At 40.1% G+C, this 22,322-nt stretch overlaps 1 protein-coding gene across 1 annotated transcript in view; it reads left to right on the top strand.

Annotated features, from left to right (window-relative positions):
- Positions 1 to 22,322, top strand: part of TTC29 (tetratricopeptide repeat domain 29) — a gene marked incomplete at both ends in the record, with an annotated part of 125,811 nt that overhangs the window by 42,383 nt on the left and 61,106 nt on the right. The window contains one exon of the mRNA XM_080697152.1: positions 18,780 to 18,992. Coding sequence (XP_080553278.1) covers positions 18,780 to 18,992 — 213 coding nt within the window. The remainder of the gene's footprint in view (positions 1 to 18,779; positions 18,993 to 22,322) is intronic.

The following is a 22,322-nucleotide window of genomic DNA, read 5'->3' as shown; positions in this document are numbered from 1 at the left end:
ATGCAAAGATGCTCATCTCCTGGTGGCCAGGGAGCAGAGAAAAATAAAATTACCTGGCCAGAGTCATTATATTCCCTCCAAAGGTACCCCCAGTCATGTAATTTGACCTCTTAAGGGCTTCACCACTTTTCAATAGTGGTACAGCCTGGCTACTAAATCTTTAACACATGAGCCTTTGGGGACACTTCAGATCCAAACTATACTGAATCGTGAAACCCTAGAAGACCATGAATTCTCTAAACCCCACCACCCCAGTGCTGGGGAATGTGTCCTAATGGAAAACAGGGTAGGTGATCAGGCTAACTAGAAGATGGTATGGCATCTCTTGGTTGGAGCATTGTCCCTGGTCCATCATGACTGCACCCTTGCTGAAAGATGTGGACATGCTGAAAGTACATGTGGACACAGAAGCATAAGTTTACAGTGAGATGATGTGAATTTATAAGAGGATGATGTCTCTAAGACACAGAATCTACCAGAGGGTGCCAGAGATCAGGGAGAGACATCAACAGATTCTTCCTCAGAGCCTTCAAATGAATCAATGTGGCTGACATCTTGGTGTCAACCTCCAGAACTGTGCCACCATCAGCTCCTGTCATTTAAGCCCCCTGCTCTGTGGCACTTTGCTATGGCAGTCCCAAAGAAGGAATACAATAGCCAACAAGGTATCAGTGATTTTCATAAGTAACAAAAGATGTTATTTCAGAAAAAAAGGGGGAAAAAAGAATACATTAAAGGTAGAGTGAGATGACTCAACATATATGAATAATTTTGACCTTCCTTCATGTTAAACTCTTGGCATGTAAAACAACTATGGGGCTGGGCTTGGTGATGCACAGTTATGTGAACCCAGTACTTGGGAGGCTGAGGCAGGAGGATCACACGTTTGAGACAAGTGCAAAGTAACTTAGTGAGACCCTTTTATGTTTCAAAATAAATAGAAAGGGGCTGGCTGTGTAGCTCAGAGGCAGAATCCCTGAGTTCAGTCCCAGCACCATAAAAATTTTTTTTTTAAAAATCCTACTATTGGGACAGTGATTGATTAAATACTATTTAAAATAACACAAGATGGTTTTTAAAAACCCCTAGTATCTCATATAAACCATTTTTTCATAGCATTTCAACGTTTTACTTTATTCTATATTCCATTATGAATATGACCTTATTTTTATTCTTTAGCATTTGAATTAAGTTAGATTATCACAGTATTCAGTTCGCCAAAACAAAGGTAAAAACACTATAATTTAATCAAAGATGCCACATCAAAACTGATAGAAATTTTATTGTAATTTCTTGTTTGTCTTGGAATAACCCTTGCCAGTTTATTAGAAAAACAGCCTTAATAACTAAAAGACATGCAAGGGATATATCAGTTTTTAGTGTGGCATTTTATTTTCTCTTCCATTTTATTAAAAATTAATAGAGACATAAGCGCTGTTGAGAGGATTTAAAACCCATCAAATACACAGGATCGCGACTGGGGCGGCCTCTGGAGAAGGGCATCGAAGATGTGGAATTATGGGGAGACTTACTTTGCATGATATGTCCTTTCCTGCTGTTAGAATTAGTTACTTTGTGCATATATTATTTTTTAATTGGAGGAAACCTAGATAATTTTTTAAAAAATCTTGGTGAAGTATGGAAAAGGAGAGAGAGACACTTTTACAATCGGTAAGAGATAATTGTGAAGATTAAAGAACTGGGATAGGCCCAGTCACGCTATTAAAGAATTTGTGAGGCAGAGTAGGGGGCAGTGCTAGTTACAGGCATCGATAGAAAGGTCTGTAGATAGCAAAAGGAGCCCAAATTGGGAGGGATATTAAAAATACGGGACAAAGGTTTCAAATAAAGAGAGAAATCAGAAACCTGTCAGTTCATACACAGGTGTTAAATTGGTGATCATTGGTAGACACTGAGTGACTAAATTTTGATACTGAACACGGGATTTGAGCATCATACTAGAGATGAAATGTAGTAGTGAGGAAAAAATAATTTAAGTAGGTGATAGCCAGTCTTTGAGAGGCTGAGACAGGAGGTTCATAGGTTCGAGGTCAACCTCAGCAACTTAGTGAGAGCTTGTTTCAAAACTTAAAAAAAAAATTAAAAGAGAGCTGACAGGGGTGTAGCTCAGAGGTAGAGACACTTGCTACTTAATTAACTGTGAATGTGCATCTCAGTTTCCTCATCTCTAACAGGAGGAGGCTGGAGCAGAGAGAACCACTCCTAGTTCACCTCCAGCTCAGATCTCTAGTGCTAGTTAAATGGCTATTGACAGACAAGTTATTAAAAACTCTACGTGCCAACTTATTTACTCATGAGAATGAGAACAATGTCAGTTTACAGAAGGCAGAGATGGAGCCTAATATTAACCTCTTTGTGCTCCTCTTAATTGTTAAAAGAACCAGTTCTGGTCTTCAGAGCCTGCTCTGGGGTGAATGGGTTTAGTGAAGAGTCTGTGCTCCCTGGCACCTGGGCCTGTGTGAAGGTGGCTCTCCCTCTCCCACTTGACATTCCCTCTTGCTGCCAGGGTGCACCCATCACAGAGGAGCCACAATGCTTCAGTAACTCTCTATCATTATTATTATTATTATTATTATTATTATTATTATTATTTCCAGGGCTTGAATTCAAGGGCATTCTGCTGCCAAGTTACACCTCCAGCCCTTCTTAAAATTTTGAAACAGGGTCTCAATAGGTTCCTGAGAGTCTTGCTACATTCCTGAGACTGCCCTCGAACTTGCAATCTTCCTGTCTCAGGCTCCCCAGTCCTGGGATCACAGGTGCTCACCTCCACGCCCGGCCCACTTCCTCAGCTTCACCACTGCTCTTTTCTTTCTGGTGGCATCTTCTTTCACCTGGTCCCCTCCCCTTGTAACTCCCAAAGACCCACCTCAGTCCTCAATCTTCTGCTTCACGGTTTGTGTTCTCCAAGGTCCCTCTGCAGGTCTACAAGGACAGTGCAAGTCTACCACACTGCAAGGAGAAAAACTTTGTAAACTGCTTTTTCTTTGGGTTCATGTTTTTTGATTAAGAAGCCAAACCACCTGTTCCACTTGTGTTCAAGATTTCTTTTATCTTTTTCCTCAAAACATTATGCAAAGCTGGGCGTGGTGGTGCATGCTTGTAATCTCAGTATTTGGGAAGCTGGGACAGGAGGAATGTGGTTTGAGGCCAGCCTCAGCTACTTAGTGAGGCCCTTTGCAACTCAACGAGATCCTGTTTCAAATAAAGAATAAAAAATAGGGTTCAATCCCCAGTACAGCAGAAATAAACAATGCAGACATGGAGAAGGGGGGCTCTGTGCCATCGACGGCTCCCCCGTTACCTTTCTGCGTGGTAAGATTGCTTGTGCATGCAGAGAGCTGCTTCTTGGGAGCGTGGAGGCTTTTCTGCACGTCCCTAATGTTCCACCTTGAGGTTGGGCTCCTTCGTACAAATGAGCTAACACATGAACAACAGTCACCCAGCTGGAGAAGGGAAGCAGCCAGGAATTGTCCTCTGGTGACTAATCTTTCATAAGTGTCTTTTAGAAGCCCTGAAAGCTGATGTCCAAGAAGAGATGTTAGAAGAATGGCAGTGAGGACCAGGAAAAGCTTGTCTCCTTGGAATTTCAGGTGCTGAGGGATGTATTTGGAAAGTAGCCCACAATTGTTTTAAATCTCAAGTGGAGCCGGGTGTGGTGAGGCATGCTTATAATCCCAGTACTTGGGAGGCTGAGACAGGAGGATCACGGTTTGCAGACAACCTCAGCTACTTAGTGAGGCTCTGCAACTTAGTGAGACCCTGTTTCAAAATAAAGAATAAAAAATAGGGTGGGAGTGTAGCTCAAAGGTAGAATGCCCCTGGGTTTCATCCCCACTATTTCAAAAATAAAAATTAAAGCTGGGTTGGGAAATTTAGTTGTTCAATTCTTTTAAATGGATGAATTTTAAATCCATATTCCATCTTCAAAGTAATCTAGCCCAGATGCTAATTCCATAGATGAGTAAGATGAAACAGTAATTGACCAGTTCTACCGTGGCCGTACAGTTTCCTAAGCAGGTGCTAGACTCGAATGTGGAGAGCCCGATACCCATGCTGGACCTCGTTCCCCTGTGTTGAACTCAACACAGACACTATTCTCTCTATGCATAGTTCTTCAGACTGACTATGAGTAACATTCAGACATACAGAACAGATCAGATGGTCATGAACCTGTGATCCTCCTGTCTCAACCTCCCAAATGCTGGGATTATAAGCGTGTGCCACCACGCCTGGGTCTTTCTTTTTTATACTCATTTTTATTTTATTTTATTGTGGTTAGGAATACTTAATATAAGATCTATCCTCTTAACAGATTTTTAAGTTTCACTATATTATTATCCACAGGCACTGTCATCCATCTTGCATAAAGGACACTTTATACCCATTGGTCAGCAGCTCCCCAAGACCCCCTCCTGCCTGTCCTTGGCAACCGACATTCTATTTTTTTCCTTCTATGGGTCTATTTTAGATTTCTCATATAAGTGGAATCGTGCAGTATTGTCCTTCCATGGCTGAGGATTTGTTCTTATGTCATTCGTTCATTTTTCATTGTTACTGGGAATTGAACCCAGGAACATTATACTTCTGAGCTACACTCCCAGCCCTATTTTTTCCTTCCTTCCTTCCTTCCTTCCTTCCTTCCTTCCTTCCTTCCTTCCTTCCTTCCTTCCTTTTTTCTTTTTTGAAGTACTGGGAGTAGAGCCCAGGGGCATTCTACCTCCAAGCTACACCCCCAGCCCTGTTTTTAATTCTTTATTTTTGAAACAGGGTCTCACTGAGTTGCAAAGGGATCACTAAGTAGCTGAGGCTGTCCAGGAACCACAATCCTCCTGTCTCAGCCTCCCAAATGCTGTCATTACAAGAATGCACCACTAAGCTTTTTTTTTTTTTTTTTTTTTGAAACAGTCTTCACTAAGTTGCTGAGGGCCTTGATAAGTTGCTGAGGCTGGCTGTGAACCTGAGATCCTCCCATCTCAGCCTCCCAAGTTCTGGGATCACAGGTGTGCGCCACCACGCCTGGCTAGGAGTATTTCATTTAGTATCATATTCTTACGGTTCATTCATGCCATCTACTGTAGGGTTTTATTGTTTTATAAGCCTGAATAATATTAAATGACAACTACAATGTGTCAGAGCCAGGAGGGGAACCTGTCTGTGTCTTCAGATATTAGGTTCCATGGTCTTTCCATTACCCTGAGCTACCTCTGCTATGATTTAGATCTGGAATGTTCCCCAAAAGGCTCCTGTGTTGATGGGATGGTCCCCGGTGCAGCAAAGTTCAGAGGTGGGCTTCGAGATGACACTCTGAGGGCTTTGATCTCATCAGTAGAGTCGTCCACTTGACAGCTGATTGGAAGGTGGGACCTACTTGGAGGAAGTGGGTAACTGCGGGTATGCCCTGGAATGAGCTATCTTCCTCCTGGCCTACCCCCAATCTGCTCCCCAGCTGCCAGGAGCCGAGAAGCTCTCCTCTGCCACGCCCTCCCACCCAGAGCAACGCAGCTGGCCATTGGAACCGGCACCCTGAAACAGTGAGCCCACATAAGCTTGTCATCCTCCAGGCGATTGTTGTCAGGTGTTTTGACCACAGCACTGAGAAGCTGACTAACACAACCTTCCTGTACAAAGATTTGTTCAGGCCAGGCACGGCGGTGCACACCTATGATCCCAGTACTTGGGAGGCTGAGGCAGCAGGATTGTGGACTTGAGGCCCCGTGCAGTAACTTAGCAAGACCTTGTCAAAGTAAATATAAATAAGAGGTGGTCCTGCAGCTCAGAAGTAGTACCCCTGGGTTCTATTCCCAGTACCGCCCCCCACACACACACCAGAAAAAGAAAAAAAGAAAAAATGTACTAGGCAGAGAGGACACAAAGTTGAGCTAGGTTTATTTTCCTTGTGATTTTTTTTATTAAAATTAAATTATAAGAAAAGGCTTCTGAGCCAGGCGTGGTGGCGTACGCTTGTAATCCCTGCATTTGGGAGGCTGAGACAAGAGGATCGCGGTTCGCGGACAGCCTCAGCTGCTACTTAATGAGGCCCTTCTCAACTCAGTGAGACCCTGTTTCAAAATAAAGAATAAAAAATAGAGCTGGGGTGTAGCTCAGAGGTAGAATGCTCCTGGGTTCCATCCCTAGGTCTGCAAAAGAAAAAAAAAAAAGAAAGAAAGAAAGAAAGAAAAGGCTTCTGAAACAGGACTGCCCCAGACAAAACTAGCAAGAGAAAATTTGTGTCTTTCTTTGAATGTCCTTCCACTTGCCAGCCAACCAAGCCATTTGCCTCAGGCCTCTGTCCTCAGCCGCTCACCCAGCCCGAGACTCGTGAGCGCTGGACAAATGCCCTCAGTATTTAATCCACACTACTTTTCTAGATGGTCTGGATTATACACCTTCAGATGGATCTTTAAGAAAGCTGACTTCTTCAAGGTTAAGACAATACAGAGGAGCCGGGCGTGGTGGCGCACGCTTGTAATCCCCGCACTTGGGAGTCTGAGACAGGAGGATCGCGCAGGTTCGAAGACAGCCTCAGCTACTTAGTGAGGCTCTCAGGTTCGAAGACAGCCTCAGCTAATACTTAGTGAGGCTCTCAGCAACTTAGTGAGACCCTGTTTCAAAATAAAAATATAAAATAGGGCTGGGAGTATAGCCCGGAGGTAGAAAGCCTCAGGGTTCCATCCCTAGTACCACAAAAAAAAAAAAAAAAAGAAAAAGAAAAAAGAAAAAAGACAATACAGAGGCCTTCCAGATCCAAGAGAGAAAACTCAAAAAGATGGGAAGATGGGTAAAACAGAGTCAGTGGGAACAGGAGGTTGAATGACTCGGGAAAGCCTCTTGTCAGTTCAGTACAAGTGTGAATTGGGCCGCTCGGTAATTGTGGCGGAGTAACCTGTAACAGGGGAAATGAGCAGTGGGAGATGTAGGAGCATGGAGAAATGTGAGGACAGGGGCTGGGTCTGTCACCCAGTGGGTGCAAGGGAAGGACCCTTTGCAGACATCGCAGCAAAGGAGACAGCATCGTTACGTAGATGGAAGGCAGAGGTTGGGAAAAAGAGAAACACAACTTTCTATGCACCGCGAGTAACAAAGAATTAGTAGCTGTATTCTATGTTAAGTGTACATCACTTGGGAAGAAAAACGTTAAAGCAATTGTAATTTAATAGACAAGGGTATAGACCATTCACCAAAGGGGAAATATAATGACTACAGAGAAAATAAGCCGCTTCTTAAAAATCAATTTGAATAATTGTGAAGAACCATTTAACACTTCTTAAAATTGCAAAATAGTCATGATAATCATGTTTCTTTAAAGTAACACTTGTGCGCATTGCTGGTTATGTTGTGAATCATTTAAATGGTTTGGAAGGTAATCTGACAATATGCAGCCTTTCAAAACGCAGTTATGAAAATATACATATGGGAAGTATTGCAGTAAAATCATCTAGATGAGGAGAAAAATTATATTTGATTCTGCAATTTGTGTAAAAGTTATGAATGGATGTAGAAAAGCCAGTAGAATTAAATTTGAGCAAAATAAATATATTTTGAGTGATTAATGGTGTCATTGTTTGAAATATTTAAAGATTTTTTTCCCTGTACTGTTTTATTCCTGCTGATATATTTTTGCCTGCAAAATGAGTAAATATATGTTGCATTATGTTTTTGCTAAATATTACTTTTTTGCTTTGTTGAGTTATATGCTCAAAGTCCTTTTTTCTTCTAAGCCAGTTGTGGGATGATTATCGTCCCAGTTTGCCTGGGGCTGAGGGAATTTCCATGACTCGTGACTTTTGGTGTTAGAACCACCAAAGTCCCTGGTAAACTCATATGTGAGCTGGTCATGAGTATGAACATTGAAACCTTCCTTTGCCTTCGTCAGCTACCTTTTATTCATGTACTAACAATAGTGAGGCAGTAACATCTTTATAATTTGCTATGAAAAAATATTGACAATCATGATTATTTTGGCTTTAAATGACTCACTTTTTATTTAAGTTGTTATCTTTTAAAATTTATAACAATAAAGCCTCCCGTAGATACAGGTTGCTGCAAGATAAAATGACAGTTAAACTGACAATGGACATCTTATTAGGTATTTAGTCTTGAAAAATAAATTTATTGGTCAGTACCATAGATATTTGAAGGGCAAAGAAAAAACAAACAAACAGACTCCAGTAAGAACTCCCAAAGCTCTCTTTAGGTTTTCCTGTAGGGGCATCTAAATCCCACTCACACCTTTAGTACAACTAAGCCAGTTCATTAGAAACTTTTTTCCCCTCTTACAGTTAAAAAATAAGCCAAGCATGGTGGCATGCACTTGTAATCCCAGTACTTGGGAGGCCAAGACAGGGGGGTTGCAGGGTTGAGGAGAGCCTCAGTAATGTAGTGAGACTTTCAACAACATAGAAAGACCCTGTTTCCAAACAAAAATAAAATAAAATAAAGAGCTGGGGTGTTGCTCAGAGGTAGTATGCCCCTGGGTTCAGTCCCCCTTACCACACACACACACACACACACACACACACACAAAATCCTATGCATTCATTCCTATCCCCTTCTCCAAACACACATATTTATAAACCGCTGAAACTTTTCCCTAAAGATTCTCTGGAAGAGGAAATCTATGATTCCATTCAAGTTTCCCAGAAGGAGGTAGGATAAAACCAGTCAAACAAGTGTCTCATCTGAAGCTTGATGACTCCTATATACCAGTCCTAAGAGCTGGGGGGGGAAGCTGGGGGCTTGGGGTCCGCTGCGGGCCTGCCCAAAGCACCCCCCTAACATCTCTGAGTGACAGCTAGGCACACGACTTCTGACTACTACTGTTCATACTTCATTTTTGGCAGAAATTTCACAAATGGATTTGGAAACTGGTTCCTAATACACATTTTCTAAGACGCATCCGACTAGACCCATTTCAGAAACAGTCGCTTTATTTTCCCATAAAATTGAATCTAATCATTTAAAACTTTTTGCTGTTTCTGTATAAAATAATTGTTCCTTTCTGAGCCCTGCCAGTCTATCCTCCATCTACTATACGTACACATTCATAAGACCTTATGGTATTTAATGAAGAGATCCTTTTTAAGTATTGATAGCCATGATAAAATTATACCATGTTTGATCTGTGTTAAAGAATCAAAGTCCGAGATCTTTTGAATGGGACTCGGAATAAAAATGTAATTAGGTTACATCCCTAAAGCCTGATATATCTTTAAACAAGACTGCAAATGAAACTTTATTAGAGCTTCAAATGAATTATTTCCTTGCTTTTTTTTAAAATTCGTTTTCTTCTCCTTCTCTTTCATGTCTGTGTTACTGGCATTGCTGCTTGTATTTTACCTGTCTTTTTCAGGGGGTTTTAATTATTTACTGTTTAACGAATAGCACAGAGAGAAAGCCTCGTTCAGAGGCACCGGCTCTGCAGCAGGTTTTTCTGTTTCAAAGCTTCGCAAGGAGGCTTGAGTAGCTGCACCTCGCCTGCAGTTCTTCACGGGAGAAACGGTTCTGGGGCAGGGCTTCCTCTGGCCGGCTGAGGAGAGGCAGAGGCGCTGCCCCAGAAATATCCCTGCAGAGGTACGTCTGACCAGGAGCCGAAGGAACGCGGGGATGGAGTCTGACCAAGTTCTTTTCTGTTGGTGTCTTTAAATGGTATTTAATCTGAATAAGTGACACCATTTTCTAATATTTACATTCCATAGAATGGGTCCATCCAGAATCATTTCAAAAAAACAAACAGCAAACAAACAAAACAAAGCAATACAGATGACTCTGCCATCTAATTGGTATATGAATTTAGGCAAGGCAACCGCTGAGTCTTGGTTTTCTCATCTCTAAAATATGGACAGAAAATTGACACATTGACACCAACACCTAAGGGCTAGCAAGGTGTGTATATAAATATATATACACATATATGTAAAACGTATATGTATTACACATGTGCCTATGTATATATGTACTATATACATATATGTTTTACATAGTAGCTTTATATGTATGTTTTATATGTCTTTTACATATATATACATATGTGTATATTTACATTAGCTAGTATTGTCCTTGGCACATAATAAATATTCAACTATTGTTTCTTCCTCTCTACTGTCAAGTAAAGAGGTATTTCAGTGTTTTGTTTTGTTGGTTTTTTTTTTTTCTTATTCCAAATATCCTATGTTCATTGTCCATCAAAACAAGGATGTGGAGGAGGGAAAGTTCATTCTCTCTCACCTCCGGTTTCAATCCTTAGGACCTAGGCTTTGGTACCCAAGCTCCTCATCCTAATCTGTGCTCATAGAAACACATGCAAATCAGATTTAATGTAGTTCATTTAGAATCATAAGCAATACGGAATTCAGATAAAAATGATAAATAAACCTAATGTCAATCTGGAATTTTTTCCCCTCAGACTTTTATGCCTATCAGTGCTTTTGGCTCATCTTTTTAAATAAAATGAAAACATGAAAGTAAAATTATATACAAGGAAAATAGTAAAGTCTACACACTACAAGGTTAATTAATGACTAGTATTAATTTTATATTAATACATTTTTCCAAATGTTTGATATTTTAAAGCTTTTTAATTTCTCGAGTACATTTAATGTCTTTCAATTATGCACTTTTAAGAGGTGAAGTGCTTAATACTTAATCCCTTGAAATTATAGAGCTGAGATAGAAACCGACTATAGGCGGTCTGTTGGCATGAAGCAATTAAACTTATGCATTGACACAGCTCAGCTATCTAAAATCATAAACAATAGTTATTATCAATTCCTCCAGAATATTTTAGAAGGCAAGACAGATTTTCTGGATTTTGGAAAATTAGCCTGTGCTGTTTTTGCCAACAATAGTCACAACGGCCATGGTGAGTTCTCCCACACCAGCCTTCCTGATTTCAAAAGGACTCTTTCCATTGTCTGACTTAGTGACCGACACTATCTATCCAGTGTGTGGTGGGATTCCTAGGGTGCCCACCTGAAATCAGTGCTCAGAATGATAAAAAGAAGAGTCTTTTTTCAAAATAGCATCTTAGACTAACTACTCAAAAGTTATGGGCACATTTGCTCCCCAGTTTACTAGGGAGGCTGTTGAGTTACACAACAAAATCTTTGTTTTCCAGCATTCCATTTTGCGATGGTGAGCAGAGGATTATAACACACAACAAATCTCCTCCTACAGGAGATAAAGCGATAGTTTCCTGGAAGTGTGGCGAGGCCTTAAGTATTTCAGCAAACACAGTGCTGTTATAATTATCATAATTGAATGTAAAAACTGAAAGATAAAATAAATTGCTCCCACAGTTAAGCCGAAATGGAAAGCGATGCCTTTTGTTTTTACGAAAGGACAATAACATTCTTCTTTCTGCTACTGTTCAATATTGTTTCCAGCGGATTTTATGTCTGCACGGTACAGAATAGTAACTTATGCCAAAGATGTCCAGCGGTTCCAGATTAAAATGTAATATAATATACATAAAGCTTTATTGTTCCTTTAGGTTGTTGTTTTAGACTAAAGTGGAATATTTCCCCAAAGTCCTCCACAAATGTGCACAATTTAGAGCTAAATATGCTTAAGACGTCGACCAGGCTGCTGGAGAAATGGGCCTTATGGACCTGTCAAATTATTTTCCTGCAATTGTTTCTGCAGCATTATTTTTACTGGCAAATGTACAAGTTGATAGAAAAGGAAATAATTAGCTACTTTCAGAGTCGCTGATACATGGAGCTAAAACAGGCCAGTCTATATGCATCTTGGAGATTGTGACATTTGAAATTACCTGAACAATACCAGCAGCCATCTTTGGGCATAATTAACACCTTGCCTAATTAATGCCAGGTCTGGAGAGAGTCACACTTTATTTATGCAATATTATTTTATTCAAACTTGCTTTTGCCCTTATTACATGGCAAACTTTGGACTTGCGTGCTATTTTCTTAAGCGAAAAAACTTCTTTTTTCTTTTCTTTTTTTTTCTTCTCTTTCTCTTTTTGTCTCCCTCCCCCTTCAAGTAATCAATGCACTGCTGAATGAGTTCATTTTAATGCACTCAATCATTCCTCTAATGTTCGTAGCTTACGGGCGCAAGCATCAGTAATGCAGGAATGTTATATGGCTTTAGTTTGGGCCATTTCATAAAATATTCATGGAATCAAAAATGTGCATCAAAATAGCGGCTGGGAGAATTACATTTATGTTCCTGCTTTTATGGCAGCTTCACATTTAAACCCATTTGTGTTAATATCTAGTCAATCTTCCTACTTTAAAAAAAACTAAAATGGGAGAGATCATATACATTCTCCTTTGCTTAATATTTGTTCTAGACATCTGCTGTGATACAACAAATATCTATAAACTTCCAGAGATGTTGTGCAGAGAAGAGGGGTAAGCAACAATTTGGATCATATCCAAATAGATAAAATCTGATTTTCTCTACATGGTGTTTGTCTTAACATCCTACCAAGCATTTTGCAGTTTACAACATGGCCTGGGTTTTGTTTGTGTTTTTAAATAAATGAATGGTTTTCTTGCTCGTGCGGGCTTTAGATAAAGTGAAACTCCCTGGTAGTAGCTTTAAGAGTGCACTTTCCTTTGGGTGGAAAACTAGAAATGCATGCTGAACTCCTAGTTGTCTTTGTAGATGTTGTATAATTGTCAAAAAATATAAAAGAAAGCTGAGGCTCGGGCTTTCCCTGGATACTCTTGTTTTATACGGTTGTATATGATGTTCTCCTATGCCGTATTTTCTGTTACTAATTCATATTATTGAAATAAACTATTGGTGGTATCCAGGGAGGACCATCCTGTCCCTCCAGTGAAAGACTGACTCTCTTTTCTTGCCTGACTCACATGAAATATGAGTGGGTGACCTGACTCTTTGCCTGGTGTGGAACCAGGAATTCCAGGTATTGAGTGTGTGGATAGTAGGTGTGTTTTCCACATCATAGCCTCTGCTGTGATCTTATTCACAGTGGTGATGACTCCAATATAACATGGTGAAACCAATTCCCATCTAGACACCTTTAACTTCAAGGAATACTCTCCAGGCTCTCTCTTTTCCATTCTCTCTCTCTCTCTCTTTTTTTTCCTTTGAGGTACTTGGGGGATTGAACCCAGGAGCATTCTACTTTGGAGCTACACTCCCAGCCCTACTTTATTTTTATTTTGGAAAAGGGTCTCACTGAGTTGCTAAGGGCCTTGCTAAGTTGCTGAGACTAGTTTTAAACATATGATCTTCCTGTCTCAGCTTCCCAAGTACTGAGAGTACAGGCATGTATCACAATGTCAGGTTTTTTGTTAAGTTTTACTTTTGTGATACCTGGGTGTAATCATATCTCTTTTCCAGTGGAAAATAACATTAACACTTAATAATTTCAGATGAGGGCAGTCTTTGGGCAACTGTATACTTGCTCTTCTCCTTCTAAGAGATAGGTAGAGGGATCTAGAAACTGACTTGACTGTGGTATACTATAGTTTACTATATGGTAATAGAGGGTAGATGTAGACGGACACTCTGAAGAAGTTATAAAAGGATGCTGTGAGCCGCATTTGAAAATCTGGTTCATTATCTTCATTGATATTTTCACTTAGCTTTGTCAAGATGATTTATGGCCTTCTACAAGATCCCTCAGGAACACTGAATTCAAAATTTCCAGATAAAATGCAGGATCCATTATGTCTGAATAAATGTCTAATCAACATCAGAACTTTTATGCAGAAAGCAAGATCATTGGTGAGGTCCTAGGCACAGATGGACGTAGAAATTGCATGGAAACCTTATTACCGTGAGTCAACCTTAAAGGAAACACTTGCATATTTAAATTAATATGCTTTTTTCCTAGCACAGGCATGTCTTGTAATATGTTTAAATCAAGTGTTTTCCTCTATCACAGTACACACCTTCGAATTCTGACTGGCCTTTAGAAAGCGCAGCCAAGTCATGTGTGGGCTTAAGGTACTTCGGGTCAGCCGGGCGTGGTGGCACACGTCTGCAATCCCAGCACTCGGGAGGCTGAGACCAGAGGATCGCGGTTCACGGACAGCCTCAGCTACCTAGTGAGGCCCTTCACAACTTAGTGAGACCCTGTTTCAAAAATAAAGAATAAAAAATAGGGCAGGGGTGTTGCTTGGAGGACAAATTCCCCCGAGTTTCATCCCCAGACTCGGGAAAAAAACAAAAAACATTAGTTCGGATCAATGCTCGCGACTTTATTTGCTGACACCAAATAATGTTAGGAATGAATTCCTACAGATGAGAAAGACTGGAAGGTTCTGTGTAGTCACTTGCATTTAAATGGCACTGGCCAGAACCCAGTGGCCTCATCTGCAGCCACGTGGTGAAAGACAGGAGGTGAGACCATGAATAGCTGAATGAGGCCACAGGTGGCTGAGCCTGGGGCAGCTGAGGGATCCCAGGCGTCCCTAGGAACATGGTCTAGGGCAAACAAGGAATTTAGATGTAGCTGGTTACATATACATTCGATTCCTTCAGAAAGCAATCAGAAGAACAGAGGGGCGGGTATCTGTTAATATCTATACTTTTGTTAAAGGTCACCTGTGACACTGTTAAGTCACAGACAGAATCATAGAACTAGAAGAGTCTGGAAATTCTGTGATACAAGTATTGTTTTAATAGAGAATTATACTAGTCCATTTTTAAGTTTCTTTCTCTTGGTTTGTTGATTAGTATCAGATATGGTAGACCCAGTTGTATGGGTTTTCAAGAATCTGGAGTTTAGATCCTAGTCATTATTTATTTTAAGACCTACATAGTTGAACCGCTTGATCTTTGTAAGTTTCAGTTTCTCCTCTAGTGAAAAAGCCATAATCATATTTACTTCACCAGTTTGGAGAAGGTTAAGTAAAATAATGTATGGAGAAGAAATCTTCTGTTTTGACCAATGCCTAGCAGACCTTAGGGAAAGTATAATTCCCTATTCTACCTCTCTCTCCTGTCTTTTTGTTTGTTTGGTTTGTTTGTTTGTTTGTTTTTGTGATACCGGACATTGAACCAAGAGCATTCTAACTCTAAGTTTTACATCCCCAGCCCATTTTATTTATTTATTTATTTATTTATTTATTTATTTATTTATTTAGTGGTACTGGGGATGGAACCCAGGGGCATTCTACCTCTGAGCTACACCCTCAGCCCTACTTTTTTTATTCTTTATTTTGAAACAGTGCCTCACTGAGTTTCAAAGGACCTCACTAAGTAGCTAAGTGGCCACGAACCATGATCTTCCGGTCTCAGCCTCCCAAATGCTGGGATGACAAGTGTGTGCCACCATGCCAGGCTTTTTTTTTTTTTTTTTAATTTTGAAACAGGGTTTCACTGAGTTGCTGAGTAGGTTGCTGAGGCTGGCCTCAAACTTGCAAACTTCTGTCTCAGCTTCCCAAGCACTGAGATTACAGATGTGCACCACCATCTTCAGCTTTCTGTTCTCTTTTACCCAAGTATTTCAGGCTTTTCCAGTAGAACCTTTCGAGAGCTGAACCTTGGCCAAGAATCATTAGCTAATCGGTACATGGACAGAAGCCCCCAAAGTGCTAGCCAAAATCCATTGCAGCCAAAAAGACTGTTTCTAATTATCTCAAAGATGTTATCTGTAGTAACCAACCAAAAGCAATATCCCAAGAACCTCCTTGACTTCATCCTTTCTTAGACACCAATGCAGGAAACCTAACAACAGTTACCTCGGAACTCAACAGCACAGAGGGAATCCTTGCTATCAAGGAATACCAAAGCCGGGCATGGAGATGCACGCTTGTAATTCCAGCATTCCAGAGGTGGAGACCAGAGGATGGTGGTTTGTGGACAGCCTCAGCTACTCAGCAGGGCTATTTGTAACTCAGTGAGACCCTGTTTCAAAAATTAAAAAAGACTAAAAAAGGGCTGGGGGTGTAGCTCGGAGATACAATGTCCCCGGATTCAATCCCCAGAACTGCAAAAAAAAAAAAAAAAAAAAAACAAGGAATACTAAAACACTGTCCCAACCTTTCTCCTCTACACTGTCCCAACCTTTCTCCTCTTTTCCCACCTTCAATTCCCTGTCCTTTTCCCCACCTCTCCTTTCCCTTCTTCAGCCCTCCTCTCCCCTTTCTGCCCCCATATACATCAAATTTGGGGCAGGGATACCAGTTCTTATTTCCTATTTGCAACCTTCTATCTCATTAGCATCTCATTTGAACTAATCCAGTTATCTAAAGCTTCATCTTTCTACGGTCCCTATTTCTTTCTTCTGGAACTACCTGGTTTTCTTAGTTTCCTGTGAGCAGGGTTCCCTATTCACATGGCCCCAAAGAAATATGTATCTATACTTTATGAATAGATGGATACTGGAGGGAAAAAATGAGTTTTGTATACATCTTTCCAGGGACACAGAACTAAAATTTGCAGGCAGAAATATAGTTAACAGAGGAAACATAACACACGGGTATGGCAGTGCCCCGTTCTAGTTTAAAAAAAAAAAATGAGGGTCATGGGTATTTGGAGGAAGGTGTTTCTGGCAAGAGGTGCTACAGGACAGGGATGAAAAACTACGCTTGATTTGGTAGGAAGTAAGAAAAAAATTGTCAGCTCAAAGAAAAGATAGATTCAAGGAGTGGACTTCAACCTGAGCCTTTGTATCAAAGGGAAAAAAGGGATCAGGCATGATTTTTTAAATTATTTTTATTGTATATTTCTCCTTACAAAATAATCATGTTTTGATGACGGTAACTTTAGAAAATGCAAATAAGCAAAAGGAAAAAACTTGAGAAGAAAATAGGAAGTCAGAAAAGAAACCATTCATTACTTGTAATCCTACCTCCCAGAGACCAGGTTTTGTAAATGTTTTTTGATGTTTTCTGTTATTTTCACTTATCATGAACATACATAAGCATAGACATGCAATCTTAAGCAAAATTCTTAACCTGACTGAACCTCTGCTTTCTCTGCTGTAAAATGGGATCATAATGGTCCATGTAATGAAATATTCTCCTGTAATATTAAATTTATGACTCTGTCGCCTCCTGGCATGTGAAAACTTCACAAGGTAAGTTTGTGAACAGCTCTACAGCACCCGTTGCCCGCTGTCGAAATCTTCCCTGACATGCTCTCCAGGATGGAATGACAAAGACCCAGACCGGACAGGTCTTTCTTGAAGTATTAGATCGACCGTTTGCTGATGGCAACCACTGTTGGTTGTCTGTCTGTGAGAATATTATTCTTATATCTGTGTGCATTCTTTAACGCTACTTTTGACAATCAATTCAGTGCAACAAATAGAGAGGCATCAATCATATGCAGTAATCGTGGCAGTAGCTCCAACCCACACTATCCAGAATACATATCTGAAGAAATAGATTCACCTAATAGGATCTGCAGAGGTTAACTTAGGGTAGTGTTGGTGATAAGAACTCAAGTGATTTCTTGTTTTCTTGCAGGAATCACAAGTTGGACATAAAGAATGTAACAAAGTAGTGGTTTTATTTCAATTGGCTATTAGATATTTTAGAACTGTCCTTACTGTACCAGATGACACCAGGTGTGTTTACTGAGCACTTTCAGCATGTGTACACTCATTTCTCACCATAGCGCACAGTTCCACTATGAGCCTAGTTTAAAGGATAACAATCTAGGGCATAGAGAGGCCATAATTAGCCTGAGGCTAAGAAAAAAGTAGCAGAGATGGGCTAAGAACAGGCTGTCTGCTTGTGCCTGCGTTCATCCTTAACCGCCACAGTGGAGGGTGAGGTGGGAGCCTTTTCCCAGTTAAGTGCAATGATGTAGCTCCAATATCATTGAGGACTGTTTGCAGCACAGGATATTGAGAGCATTTGGACAGGGCGATTCCCAAGTAAAATATAATTCTTTAGTGTGGAACTGCAAACTCGAATCTGGGTTTTGAGAAGATACATTTTGGAACATATTATAATGTGTACTACAGAAAGACATCTAAATGACATTCTAATTATTTAAAACTAAACAGGGTACACAAATGCCTTCCTCAAACTTTTACGAAGAAGCTTAAAGATCATACTATTTGGATTTGAAATTTGTAACAGATGCCTCCTTTTTCAAGATACCTAAATTGTTTCTAAGAATGAAGAAATTGCCATCTCTTGATAGAGCAATGCAGAATACAGGTTAAGAACACAGTCTCCGGAGAAAATTTCCTGGAGCTGCCAATAATACAATTACAATAATATAATGACAATGCACCAATGAAAGTACTTTTATGCTTTTATATAGTGCTGATTATATATACATCACAGTGAGGTGCAAATGATACAACATATATAGGCATAAACATGCAATCTTAAGCAAATTTCTAAACCTCACAAAGCCTCAGCTTTCTCTTCTGTAAAATGGGATAGCAATAGTCCAGCTCCTTAGAATAGTTTTGAGGATTAAATGGAGCCTGCTTGTAAAGCACATAACCCAGTGCCTTTCATCCACTCTGGTCAGTAAATGTGAGCCGGTGTGATTGTGATTGAGAATTATTACTGGACTTTTTCACACTGCTCCCGAATGCACGCAACCCTGGTCCATCTCTACTAGCTGAAGCACATCCCTCTCCAGGTGCATACTCAGGATCAGTGATGAATCTGAGGTCCTACTGGCAATAGCTCTTTTCTCAGTTTAACTCCTTTTCAGCCTTAGAAACCCTTACTGTCCTCCACACTCCTCCCCCAACTTGGATAGTAAAGCTAAGATAAATGCCAAATTTCTGAAAACATGTTTTGGCCTGTGCTTCCTATTTATGAATGGCTTTTATTCTTCAGGTCAGCTTCTGGAAGCTGCCGAGCATTATGAAGCATTCCATCAACTGACGCAGGGCCGGCTATGGAAGGACGAGACGGGCCGCTTTCTCAACTTGTTGTCCTGCGAAAGTCTCCTGAGGACTTACAGATTACTCTCAGACAAAATGCTGGAAAATAAAGAATACAAACAGGCCATCAAAATTCTAATAAAAGCCTCCGAAATCGCCAAAGAAGGTGGGTGGAAGAGAAGCCGCTCGCATCGCTTCCTTTAATGGACAGACACTGGTTCTCCCAGGAGTGAAGTAAACATCGCCAAGCGTTGGGGTGATTATTTCCTATGAAATGCAAAGACAAATGCCATCAATATACTTTCGCATTTCACTGTAAAACAGAGGTGCCTTAGTGCTGACAACAGGAAATCCATTAGTTTCTTGAAAGCTTTATCTCCAAAATTACAATCCACTGGGGGTGATGTTGTAAAACAAGGGACCCACAATGAGAAGCTAAGGTCATCTGCAACTTAAGGGTGTGTGTGTGTGTGTGTGTGTGTGTGTGTGTGTGTGTGTGTGTGAAAGCTGTATGTATCTGGTAGTCTGAGAGACATTCCAGCTTTTATAAATTTCTGATAATCAGATACTGGGACATTATGAGAAATATTCTGACAACTGGGAAAAAAAGACTTTAATATATTTTAGATCCTTGCTTCAAAGTCTAGCCTTTAGACCAGAACCATCAGCATCCCCAGGAAGCATGTTATAAAAGCAGCATCTCAGGTCTCACTCCAGATTGTATCAGATTCTACAGGTTAGCAAGGGCCCCAGGTGATGCGCACACACACACTTTTAGCAGGAAAAGAGCTCTTGGGAGAGCTGATTCTGTCCTTAGCATTCGGTATCAGTTTCGTCTGTATGAAATAGAAGGGAAAAGTTGAAGCATGTTCCTATAAGCTTGTAATTTATGACATGCAAGGATATTGTATTACTAGATAGGAATTTACTATTAGTAAATTATATTGGCCTATCCACAAAAGAGAAAAAAGATAGATACTCTTGAACCAAACTTTATTAGTTTATGGCTATATTTTATTGGCTTATTAAGTAACAGATAGTTTTGAAATAAACAGGACTGACTTTCTGGGTATGAATTTTAATTTACTAAAGAGTAAAAATAAGCCGGGCGTGGTGGCGCATGCTTGTGATCTCTGCGCTTGGGAGGCTGAGACAGGAGGATCACACAGGTTCGGAGCCAGCCTCGGCTACTTAGTGAGGCTCTAAGCAACTTAGTGAGACCCTGTTTCCAAATAAAATATAAAATGGGTCTGGGAGTATAGCCTGGAGGTAGAAAGCCTCTGCGTTCCACCCCCAGTACCACACACAAAAAAAAGAGTAAAAATAAGCATCTTAGTTTATTCTGTTTATTAATTGAAATATTTACAGGAAATCATCCTAATTGAAAGACATATCCCATTAAATGAACTGCTTTTGAATAAATGATGATCTTGTACCTTCTCAAAGGGATACACACTGCAATAAATCTTAGCTCTTATATCAATTCCAGCAGCAAACTTTAGTCCCATGGAAAGTTACATGAGAATTTTGATGTAAAGGCCCGTATACTAGAAAAGATATTTTGCTTTACATTTACGCTTGCTGAGTTGTAAGGTTTACAGAAAAGGGAAGGTTGTTTGGATCTCTTCCAATGGCAAGAACCTGCCAGGCAGCCTCCTACTAGAAAACATCTCTCATCTCCCAAAGAACCGATACATAGAACAGGAGAAAACTTGCTTCTTGTGATGTGATAGTTTTTAATATCTTTTGAAACTAATAAATATTTGTTTCTACGTTTTTCACATATTACTGAATTTGCTTTACTAGTATTTTATTGAGGAAGATTGGTTTGCAGGGTTGTTTTTACTGGAGATGGCTTTGTTTGATGTCAAAGTAATACTGAATCATAAAATGATACGGGGCCAGGCGTGGTGGCGCACGCTTGTAATCTCAGTGCTTGGGAGGCTGAGACAGGAGGATCACACAGGTTTGAAGCCAGCCTCAGCTACTTAGTGAGACTAGTTTATGTCTTCAAGGAATCTGTCCATTTTGCCTAGTTGTCTAACTTGTTGGTATAAAATTGCCCATAGATTTCCTTATAATCCTTTTAACTTCTATGAAACCTATATTTATTTTTCCTCTTTTCTTTCCCAATTTTAATAATTTGAGACTTTCCTCCTTATATTTCTTAGTCTAAGTAGCCATAGGTTTAATTTTGCTGACCTCATCAATGAGTCAATTTTTTATTTTTTTCCTATTATTTTAATATTCTTTATTTTTCCCATTTTAGTCTTTATCATTTTTCTTTCTTTCTCTTTTCTTTGGGCTTAGTTGAATAATCTTTTTCTAGCCTTGAAAGGCAAGGAGACCTTTTAGGTTTTTAAATCTAGACATTTATGTCTATAATTATTTCCCTGTACCCTACATTTGCTGTAAACCATAAGTCTTGGTTGGTTGCATTTTTATTTATTTCAAAGTTTTATAGTTTGCCTTGTCATTTCTTTTTTGACCCTTTGGTTATCTAAAAGTATGTTTAATTTCCATGTATTTGTGAGTCTCCCAAATTGCTTTCTGATATATATTTTTAATTTCACTTTATTGTGAATACCATCTTTTCTGTAAAGTCTATCCTGACAAACATATTTAGTAGTGGAAACTACTTTGCCTTCTCTGTCCTTAACCTTCCCAATTTCCCTTACCCTGCTTTACGTTCCCAGATTAATGATTGATCACTATATAACTTACCACAGAGTTTACTGTGTACATGGCTTATTTTCTGTCTCTTTTCTTTAGAATCAAAGGTTTTTTTTTTTTTTTTTTTTTTTTTTTTGGTGGTACTGGGGTTCCTGGAAGCCCTTCTACCTCCGGGCTACACTCCCAGACCTATTTTTGCATTTTTATTTGGAAACAGGGTCTCCTAAGCCAGCGCGCGCAGCTGGCTTCGAACCTGCGCGATCCTCCTGTCTCTGCCTCCCAAGCGCGGGGATTACAAGCGTGCGACACCACGCCCGGCTTAGAATCAAAGTTTTGATATGCATATGAATTAAATAGTACTAAGATTTCAAAGGTAGTCCCTATTTTTGTTGCTATTAATTTGACTTTTACTGACCTTATCCTGTTATTTCTCTGTCTTCATTTGACCTTAACTTTATCTCAATTAATACATAGGAAAAAATGATCACATTCAAGTACAATTTCAGAACTCATATTTGGTGTTTCCTGACTGTTTCAAGTAGCTGCCTCAAAGTCTGTCAGCAGGGGTAGACTGTCCTGTTTCTCTGAGCTTCCTCTACATCAGATTCCATGCAAACAGTGGCATGTCCTGCCCAGGCAGTTGCCAGCACAGCACAGTGCAGTGGCCGGTCAGCTCAGCGAGCACAGACCTGTTCACACAATCAAGTTCTAGTTCCTGCCGCAGCCTCTTCCTTCTACTCCACCCTTCCCTCCCCTAGTCCCAGCCCTATCCTAGCACCTATGAACCTGTAATGAAGAACTTAGGTCCAGCTGAATTGTAAGA

The sequence above is a fragment of the Muscardinus avellanarius genome, assembly GCF_963383645.1.
Source record: "Muscardinus avellanarius genome assembly, chromosome: 6".
Classification (NCBI taxonomy): Eukaryota; Metazoa; Chordata; class Mammalia; order Rodentia; family Gliridae; genus Muscardinus; species Muscardinus avellanarius.
This window is presented reverse-complemented; position numbering and strand designations above follow the sequence as displayed.